We start from the raw sequence: 10,934 nt of genomic DNA, 5'->3' as shown, positions 1-10,934 counted from the left end.
ATCTAGGAAGCACCGACATCGACACAGACACCGGACATGACACGGAACACGTGAACACCCATAAGGTCCAAAATATGAAACGTAGTACAGGTGATGTGTCGGACACTGACACCGACACGTGTCGGACACCAGACACGACAAGGGGCTGGAGTGTCCGTGCTTCATAGATCCTGATTAGTACCTCATCTATTGTGAGCCCATCCAAACTATTTTCTATGTGCGTTGCTCTGATGGAACTAGTTTGGTCTCCATAGACTCTGGAATCTAGCTTGCTGGCCGGGGGAAATTCCTGCATGTGGCATTTAGATTTAGCTCACTTGCTAAAACAAATATGTTATGAATCGCAAATAAAATTATAAAGCACAAAACTTAGATACAATTCTTAAGTGCTTTTGTGTTGTTTTCTGATCAGAATTTAAGTTTCACTTAGTAATTTATACTGATCTTTATACTAATCTTTTACTATACGAGTTACTGAGGTGGAACATAAATCTGATCGGAAAACAGTACATAACAAACTGCATACACGTTGTTTTATACAGTAACAGTACCTGAAGACGGCGGATAATAACAGGGTTAACCCCTGCAAGCATTTCCCTTGCAAATTCCTCATCTGTCCTCCATGCAGTCTTACTCACTGTGATAATACAGATATTAGTGTAGCTAAATCATACTAATGAGTCCATCATAGCCAGGTGAGGTAAAGGGAAAGCATTAGTATACCTTTGATCACATCAGGCACCGGGAATTTGAGGAATCTCTCACCATCATTCCTAATAAGTTCTCTCAGCAGCTCATAGGGAACAAGTTCTCTGAGTTTACTCGCTAAAGGTCCACTTGGAAGCTTAATACTTCCCTCATAAATATCAAGTACATCTTCAAAGGTGTCAAACTCATTAATAGTTTTGTCACACAAAGATTTAATCTCTGGAAGCAAAACCTGAGCAACGGATTTCAGTGAGTATGCAAGAAAATCTGAAAACTTGACGTGGCCAAACTGTTCATCCCTCGGCACATAAACGTTTAGATTTAGAAGACGCAATCTTGACTCAGTTTTGGGATCTGCAACGATGACACAATCAGAATACTCATTTGTCAATGAGAATTTTGCTAGTGAATGCCGCTAAGGCACCTACAAGTAAGTTAGGAGTTTAATTTTTCATACAGTACAATAAAAAAAATTACATTATCAACCAATTAGAAAATTATTATTGGAATGATTTTTAAAGAGAAATAAAATAGTCTGAAATCATCATATTCTAGTCTCAACTAAACTTCACATAACATGTAATTAATAATTATTTTTTGTAAACTAAAAAACTTAAATATGTCATATAAAATCGAGATTATTGACAAGTAATGATCCAAGATTATTTAAAGATTTCTCAACATTTAAGATGATTATGATTTAAATGTATATGATAATTATCCTTATTAGTCCAATGCAAGGTGACTTTGTTGGTAACCTGTTTTGCAATGTGGACGACCAGTTCTTCCTCTACGTGGATATGGACATTGTGATCCTCCAAGAACAGGGCGTGCATAGTCAGGACCATCATCTGGAAGTCCCAAATCATTGTAGTATGCATAATCATAGACTCTGTCCCACTCATTAAGCTTTCCGAAGCCTTTTCCACGGAGAGCTATTAGTTCTTGTTCCCTGAACTTGCGCAGTGGCTCAGGTGTTTGATATGGAAGATAAGCCTGAATCACAAAGCCAGGTTATTTCAACTTTCAAGTACGTTTATTAAGGTACCATGCATGATTTAGAGTTGAAACGTATACAAAGATCATAAAGAGTATGTTTAGCATGAAAGAATCATGTTAAGGTGTAGAGGGTGCTTTGAACATGGTGCCGCTGCCGCCACCGGGAATAACTGTCACATTCAATTTAAGGTACAATCATGTTTGCGAACAAGCTGTTAGTTACAGTTAGTGTTTCCCTGTTTTCTTCTTACTACAGTATAGTTTTACATGTACATCATTTTTATCCCTTTCTGTCGTGCTTACTACATCACTAGTGAGAATGGTGATATTTATTTCATTTCTCTTCCCTCATAATGTCTGTATTTCTGATAGAAATCTAATAAAACGCTCTCTCGTGATTTAACATTTATAATGATTTGATTTATTTTAACTATTTCATAAGTTGAACCTGATGAATTTTAAAAATAGTCTATAAGAGAGCGTTTGAAATGTTCAACATTGGATTTGATTTTTAAAAAATTTTGTTTGAAATGTTTGTAAATTATATAAATGATTTGCTTTCTAAAAGCATCACCCACCGTAACAAACTAAAAAAATATTGGACTTGAGGGAATATATATGAAAAACAAAATTCAAATTTTATATCAAATAGAAATAAAATACTTAAGTGATTGATAACTCTTGTTTTATGAGTTAAGTTTTGATATTGAATTAAGTCTAAATTGATATTTTAAGAAGACATGTATATGAGAAATTAATATTAAGTATTTAATTTTATATAAATAATTAAAGTAATAAGTATTATAATTATTTGCAGTAAAAAATAATTATAATTATTCATATACTTTATATCGTAACGATTATGATATTTAAAACATAAAAAAGAAATTGATTATTCAGGCAAGAGACGACAATATATAACAGCTGTAATTTAACTTGCCACAGAAAAAGTGAAGAATATTTTATATTTAAGAGTAATCATTAAGCGGTATTTTTATCTAGAAGAAAAAAAAGTACTCGATAATTTCAACTAAAATCATAAAGTTCTAATATTTTTATCAGCATTTTGGTATAGTTGTTTTCTATAGAGTTGAGTTAATTCAAATTGGTTTTTCAGATCAAAGTTCCATTTGTGACTCAGATAGAATACGATAAAAAATATCTTTATTTATAAAATAAAAAAAGAAGACTTAAATTTACCATAACATAAGAATCGATGAAAGTGGTGTTGAAAAAAACACTTTCCTGAAAAATTAAATTATTTTCCTCAACCTTAATGCAAATTATACACGTACTAAATTAAATAACAAAATTATGATTTGCTAGACGAACAAGCATAAATGGTATAAAGTATAAAGTACTAAAAATAATGAACCTGAGCCATCTCAACCAAAACTACAACAAACAACTTAAATTTCTCTTTTTCTCCCAAAAAAAATCCCTAATTTTTCCTTGTTTTTTTTTATTCTTTTTGTTTGCTTCTCTTGCCCCTCCTCTTGTTATTGGACACAATAAAAACACCCTATAGGAAAAACAGAAAACCTAACTCAGGGAACGATAATGATAAAATGATATTCAGAGAAATTTTTAAATTTTAGAGAAAAGCGAGGAGAGGGAAGTGAGATGGATGCACGATGGATAGGGAGTGGCTTCCAGCAGAAACCACGGCGGCGCATGAGAGAGAAGGGAAATTGAGAGAGAGAGCAGTGAAAATAAGAGATGACCCTTTTCTCTTGTTACACATATTCATTCCATAGCCCTGAAAAAATCTGGTTCATTTAACTTTCTTATTATTAAATTGGACGAATCCTTTTAATTCTAATTATTTTTTGAAACTTACTTTAGGTGTGAAAGAAATTTCATTATATAGTTGCTAACTACCACACCAGTCTTCGTGAGTCACGTGTAACATGTCAAAAGTAAGTTTCTGTGTAAGTCATGGGAAAAAGCACATAAATATTGAAATTAAGTTTTTGGGTGTAAACTATAACCACCGATCGACAATCCGTACCATGAAATTAATTTTCATATAAATAAATTAAAACCAATATTCAATCTTCTAGCATAGTACTATCCAGAACCCCATGTACGATGAAATTGGGTCATTAATCCAAAATGTAACTTACTGAAGAATTTCAAAGATAATAATCAGAAAGTTCCAATAGTATGTGTTATCTCGATTTTTCTATTAATTGTTTTGCTGTAGTTTTGTTTAGGGGTAATTTATTTTAAATTAACAATTAACTGTAAATTTTAAATGAATACTCAAAAAAAGGAATAAATCATAAGATATTTTACTACTTCCGAAGTCATAAATTATTTTATAATTTTTACTTTTTACTGAAGTCATAAAACTTTTTATAGTCATAAGTAATTCTATTTATATTAATACTTTTATTTTTAATTTTATTTAATATTTTTAATATTTTTTCTTAACATTAAGAATTTTTTTAATTATAGTACATTCCAATAAGTATGATTTCAAAGTTGTACATATAACTACAATTTCATTTTATTAGTGAATCATATATAGAAAAAATATTAAATAAATAATATTAAAAAATACAGAAAATATTAAATAAAATTAAAAATAAAAACAATATATAAAGTTGCATATTTTTTATTTAAATTAATATTTTTAATTTTTAATTTTATTTAATATTTCTACATTTTTTATAATATTTATTTAATATTTTTTTATAAATAAAACACTAATAAAATAAAATTGTGGTTATATGCACGACTTTAAAGTTGAACTTGTTAAAATATATTATAATTAGTAAAAAAATCCTTAATATTAAGAAAAAAAATATTGAAAATATTAAATAAAATATAAAAAGCAAAAAAGTATATTAAATAAAACAATATATAAAATATTAAATAAAACTAAAAAAATATTAATTTAAGTAAAATTATTTACAACTTTTCAAAGTCGTATTTTAAAAATATTAAAAAGTCATACATTTTTTTATGCCTTAAAAAAACAAAAATGATAAAATAAGTTACTACTTCCAACAAAAAGTCCAGAGCAAGAACTAGGGAAAAAGAATGCATTTTCAGAATCTCAATGTTGTCCCACCCAAAGGCGAGAACCAAATGTGAATTTCATTAGAAGAAAAAGAAATTACCCCTAAAGAATCGGTGTTCTGAATATAATTTAAGAGAAGCTTTATTTTTATTTTTGTTTTGTTTTTGTGAATACTTAATAGCAAAAGAAGGGACATTAATAGAGCAAGTAGCCTTTTGGACCAAGTTACCTTGTTGGCAAAGAAGACACGATCATGGGCGTAACGATGAGCAGGGTAGATCCAGGAATTGCAGACAAAATTAACAGGACCATGCCCAGGAATGTCTTCGATGGTCACTGTCTTGAGGTAGAATTGGCTATGGTGATTGTTTCGGATTATGAATGCCCCAGGAACACCCATGCTCTCATCCCACTCAAATGTAACAGTGAACTCTGTGTCTGTTGCTGATGTCAGAGAGGTGATCGTCGATACCCACCTCTCCAAGTGTGCCACCTTTCCTAGCTTCCCTCTCAATCCTGTTATTGGATCCATCTGTTAAATTAATACATAAATTCCGGACACAAATTAATCTCGGAAACTTCCTAAGGATGTTGTTCTCTATTTTGAAGTTGACTGTTAGGATACAACAAATTTTAGACCCTTTGCTTACTGTGTACTCTTCTACTTCTGGTGATTCACAAATTAATTAATTAATTTTTTGCTTTTGTGTACAAGCATTGTCTTCTAATAGTTTAATTGAAAGATGACGAGGAAATCAAGAGGACCTGGATCAGGAGTAGTGGCACTAATGAGCTGAAGAGAGACACCCTTGCCCAATAACTCGTGAACTCGATCGAGAACGTTGGCTTTGATGTCATGGAAGTCCAACACACCCTTCTTCATCAAAACCACTCTCCCTTTTACCCTCTTGCTCCTCTCCATGATTCTTCTTCGTGTCTCTCAACTCTCTCAATAACTGAGACTAACAAACAACCTTTAAGAACTGCACTATAAGTAGTAGTCGTAGTACAAATACATGAGAAACCAAAGGACGAGTACTGTTAAAATAACAATAATTATATAAAAATAAACAAAAATTTAGGAGCAAACATTATGATTATGTATAGGCACATGACAAGTGTACTCACTATATCCGGCAAATTAGGCTGTGGAGACACTGGCTTAAAATTGAACTTTGGCACTCCGGGGTTGCTTCTTCATGCTCATTAAGAGTCTTGATTGACCCAGTTGGGAAAAAGGATGCTATTGTTATTATTATTATTATTATAGATGATACAGTTAGCTTCTACTCCTTTGGTTTCGAATAATAAATTAATAAGACAAGGATGCAAAGGAGAAACAAGGAACGTACCCTTCTTGAGAGTTGGGACCACATCGATTTTTCATCTTTATCTCTTGATTAATGCATAATCAAAGGATCTGATTCCACCATGTGACCCATGCCAGGAACAGCTTCGTTGATAATTTCAGTTTTACTATCACAAAGTTTACACTACATCTTGCATAAATTAAAGCTTATCATTTATTATATATATATATATATATAATATGATAAATATTTAATTTTATCCTTGAAAGTGTATTTAACTGACATATAAATTCCTCAAAATGAAAAAATATTTTTTTTGTTTCCGAACTTGTAAAAATAACACGTTAATATCATCAGCTTGCATGATTTATGGCCATTGTCAAGTAGTGATATAATACGACTTTACTAATATTATCAATAAGATATATGTAACTTCTCAAAATGCCGTACGTCTTTCTTATCAGAATTTTTTTTTATTGGCCAAAATTATCTGCGAGAAAAGGAGGAACTAGAATATTATAATTTCCCACAGTCTTCAAGAAGGGAATCCTGATTGAATTGTGGCATTGGTTAGTGAAGGAGATCACAATACCCAATTGAGCTGAGCCAAAAGCTGCTGAACATGATGGGCAAAATGTGTCTCATGCAATGGTGTCGATGAAGTAACAATGGCTGCTATAATGTAATGTAAGGGCAAGCAGATGAAATTGTGTGGGAGCTGTTAGGTTACAATCACTGTATAACCGGTCAGGGTTCAATCACTGTACATATTCATCTTGATTTTGTTTTCATATGTTTAAGCCTTTTTTCTTTACAGTCATATGTTTAAGCTTTAAGTTAAGGAGTTCCATGTAATCACAACAAACACGTTAGATTAATTGGTCTCTCTGGTTCAGTTTTGGTGTATTAATTGTAAAACTATATATGTAACCAAACAACAGCACTTCTGGTGCTGAGATTATGCCTTTTTTTATTTTAATTAGGGGAAAAGAAATATTTCTTATCTCTGATATAAATTAAATTATAGATGATATACTTTTTCATTTTTTAAAAAAAATATTTCAGTATTCTTAATATTAATATCCTAGATAGAAATTTAAATAAGCTCCTGTACAATGATTTTAACTAGTAGAGAAACCTTACCGGGCTGCTTTTTATTTTATTTTTTTAAAAAAAGGTAAACTGATTTTATTGAGAAAAACATGGTTTGAGCACGAGATGTGCAAGACCAAGCCAAAGCAACAACTACAAGACACGTATCACTACAGTATAGCCCATAGAGAAAGCACCTAACTCTATCCAATTACAGAAAACTATTTCTTCTCCCATACATATCAGTAATCCATGATTCATGAGATGTCCCTACTTCAAAACAGTCAAGATTTGTTTTCTTTTTTACTGTTGAAAGTTTTGTTTGCTTTTTTAGGCTTTCTGCCCTAATACACACATACTTTAAGCATGATTTTAATTAGTATTATCTACTGTTGAAAAATATTCAATTTTTCATCGACCGTCTTTGTAGTGTCAGCTTATATACGTGTTAGACAACTTTCCTTAATGTCAATTATCTTACAAGTAGCAATTATTATAGATACAATTTGAATTTTGATGTATAAAATAATTGCGCTTCGATATTCTAAATAATGTAATATATATTATGTTATTAAATTAATGCAGTTGACATCTTTTATTTGATAAATAAATTAAGCAGAGCAATATAATAATTGAACCGTAATCCATCATTGTAAATCGTATTTTGACACTATTTTAATATCAAATCATTTAAGTTGACAACCACTTCTTCTTCGAGTGCGCAAATGTTTTTAGATGTCTTTTTTGAAATGGCAAGCTGCAATCGCGAAAATAAAACATGAATCCTAATTAGGTTGACAACCACATCTTAAACACTCTCAGCAAGTCAAAGTATCATTAAAGAAAAATGGGAATACAAAAAATATGGAGTGAGCAAATGTTTTTGAATGCTTTTTTTTGTAAATATATAATAACATTTTAATTTGTTAAAACTTAAAACAGATAATTTAAAAAATATATTTTTTAAAAAAACATATAGGATTTACTTTTTTTAAAAAAACTGTTTATTTTAAATTAAAATAATTTAGAAAATCACATCAGAAAATCAAAAAATTAATTTTTTTATAGAAAAAATATTTATTTTAAAAAATAAGCCTAAACAAACTAAATATCATGTTTAATAACATTTATTTATGCCTCTGATCTCACATTTTATTCAAAATCTCATGTGTTTGGCTTAGCCATCAAAGTAATTTTAAGTTTATCACTTTAAAAAATATGTAGTAAATGGGTAATTTATTCAAATATATTATATTTTTATTTTTGTATATATTTTAATTTATTGTTGTTAAATAGAAGATAAATTAGTAAAAATAAATAATTTTTCCCCAAAGAACTATTAAGGGGGTTTATTTGAATAAATATTTTCATAAACACTTATACAAGAAAAAAAATCCTTCATATAAGTTAAAATTAATTTATGCACAAATTAAAAATTATTTTTTAGAAAAGCTAATATCAAAGCTTATACAATTAGTTTTTCCGAAAGTTAAATTAAAGTTTGAAATTTTTTTATTTAAACATATCCAAATTCCAAAGGTCGTGGGAAACGTTGGTTGGCGCCTAGAGTTTTCGATAATCGATACCCTTCTTTTCTTGTTGAGTGTGGAAAGTATCAAAGTGAAACGAAAAGTATATTAAAAAGCTAATAAAGTTATATGAACAGAGTAGTTTGCCGGTCAATATCACCCTCAATTAATACATGCATGGCCAATATGATAATGCAAAGAGATCCTTTAAGAGAAAACAACTTTAAAAATATATATCGGAAAGAGAATAGTTTTCCAGATAGGTAATTTGATTCTTCAAAAGGATATATGTGGATACTATTGCTGTAAATTGAAGACAAGTCATGCATGCAATTGAAATACAAGGAAGTTGTCTTTTTTGTTGTACAATGACATGGTAGTTGTCTTCATGTTCTACAATAATATTAACAAAAATAACTCTTTACATATAAAATTTACGGTTGGTTATAAATATTAAATAACAAAGTAATTGTGTGCATATGTAATACAGTATTTTTTTTGCTTGTGGTTGTTATGCGTTTTTAATATCGTGCACTCGTTGAAACGCACCTTGCGTATATAATATATATTTAGATATAAACTCTTTACATATAAACTTTCAGCTGTGTTCAATTTTTAACTTTTATGAATAAAAAAAAAACAAGTGAGGTGAATATTCAGATGTGTATAAGACTTGTTTATTTGATGGACCTCTTCATCCTCTGGGCTGTCGAACTCAATTTTTTATTTTACAAAAAAAGTTAACTGGTATTGAAAAAAATATTAAAGGACTTCAATATTGTTCAGATGTACCATCTTAATTAAGCTTAAAATAAAGGCTGTCAATTTAATTATCAATCAGATGCACTCGTTTTATTTTTACAGATATTAAAGAAATATTATTTTTATGTGTAAATCACATTTTTTTATAGGACACAATCTTATTTAAATCAAAATAATATTTATAGTATGATAGGATTACTTTTAGTAGGTTTTAAAATTTTATCTATTTTTAGAGAACTCAATAAAAGTATTAAGAGATAAAATTTGATATATTTAATTTCTAAGACAAGATTTCTGTCCAACGAATTAAGACAGTAAATAAATTTAAATATTTTGAGTGAAAATTATTTCAAAATATTGTATTTTTTATCCATAAAAATTAATAATATTATCAGAAAATTTACAACACTTATAAATTTTATTCAACCAACTGAGTTATTTTTTAGTAAGTATTGCATTTTAATGTCGACATGATTTTTTTATCCTAAAACAAATAAATTATAATATAAGTAAATTAAAATTAAAATTAGAGAGAAAAGTATGCTGCAAAAATGAATTTTGCTTTCATCATTTATTTTTGTCGAGACTCATCATGACCAAGATTCTTGATTTAAAAATCAGCTTATGTTTCTAGAGTTTTCTAGGTTTGTCCTTAATCAGCACATCTTGTGCTTAGTTTGGATTTTTTATTAATAAAATTTTGTTTGACCGATAAAAAAACTAATTTTAGACATAAAACTAAACTAAAACTATTTTTTATTTCAATAATAAAAATAAGAAACAACATAATAGATATTTCAATCATTAAATTTTTTTTATTTCAAACGATAAAATTTCAAAAACAGAAAAAAAAAATCTGTTGAATAAGGAGAAAACAAGTATTAGGAGTGTGAGCACTCAACTTATTAACTACCGTTGTAGCCTTGTAGGCTCAACTATTCCTCTTTTCTTATTCCATAGACTTTTTTGTAGTCACATTAACTTGCATGGGACAACACTGTTCAGTCTCAGACACAAAAAACAAGGTTGCATGACACACTAAAAAGGCAAAAATAAAATCCTAACAACCCTGACGCGGTTCTTTGTGAAACCAATTGGTCGTATACAGTACAACTAATAGTCCCTGCAAAACTAGTAATTTCGTTAGATATATATCATCAACTAATTTAAAGTAATTCTTCTTAAAAAAACTAATTTAACGTAATTAACTGTATTAAATAGATGATAATTAAAAAATATTTTTTTAAAAAAAAATGCACATTACTTGGCAGTCAGTTACTTGCAGCAGAAACTAAAATATTTTTTTTTCGAAGACTAAAGTAAAAAAATTAGAAAAAAACTAAATTTCAAAGTAAGACATTTTATAAGGACTAAATTGTTATTTAAGTCATTGGTTACACTGCACTTTATGTACACATATTAATCAAAAGTTGTAAACTAATCCTTTTAAAAAAATTGTAAATTAGTTAATTTCCACGGGCGTTACTCGGGGTCACCGCATTAATA

General features: G+C 29.1%; 1 protein-coding gene across 1 annotated transcript; it reads right to left on the bottom strand.

Annotated features, from left to right (window-relative positions):
* Positions 1-4: 4 nt before the first annotated feature.
* On the bottom strand, positions 5-6,020 carry LOC100789019 (linoleate 9S-lipoxygenase 5; the record flags this gene model as incomplete). Its single annotated transcript, XM_026127670.2, has 7 exons — positions 5,864-6,020; positions 5,501-5,718; positions 4,965-5,251; positions 1,467-1,704; positions 724-1,062; positions 552-637; positions 5-289 (listed from the first exon to the last, which is right to left on the bottom strand). Coding segments are annotated over exons 2-7 (1,392 nt in total), but the record flags the coding sequence as incomplete, so codon positions are not given.
* Positions 6,021-10,934: the final 4,914 nt, after the last annotated feature.

Source organism: Glycine max, unplaced genomic scaffold (assembly GCF_000004515.6).
Source record: "Glycine max cultivar Williams 82 unplaced genomic scaffold, Glycine_max_v4.0 scaffold_524, whole genome shotgun sequence".
NCBI lineage: Eukaryota > Viridiplantae > Streptophyta > Magnoliopsida > Fabales > Fabaceae > Glycine > Glycine max.
This window is presented reverse-complemented; position numbering and strand designations above follow the sequence as displayed.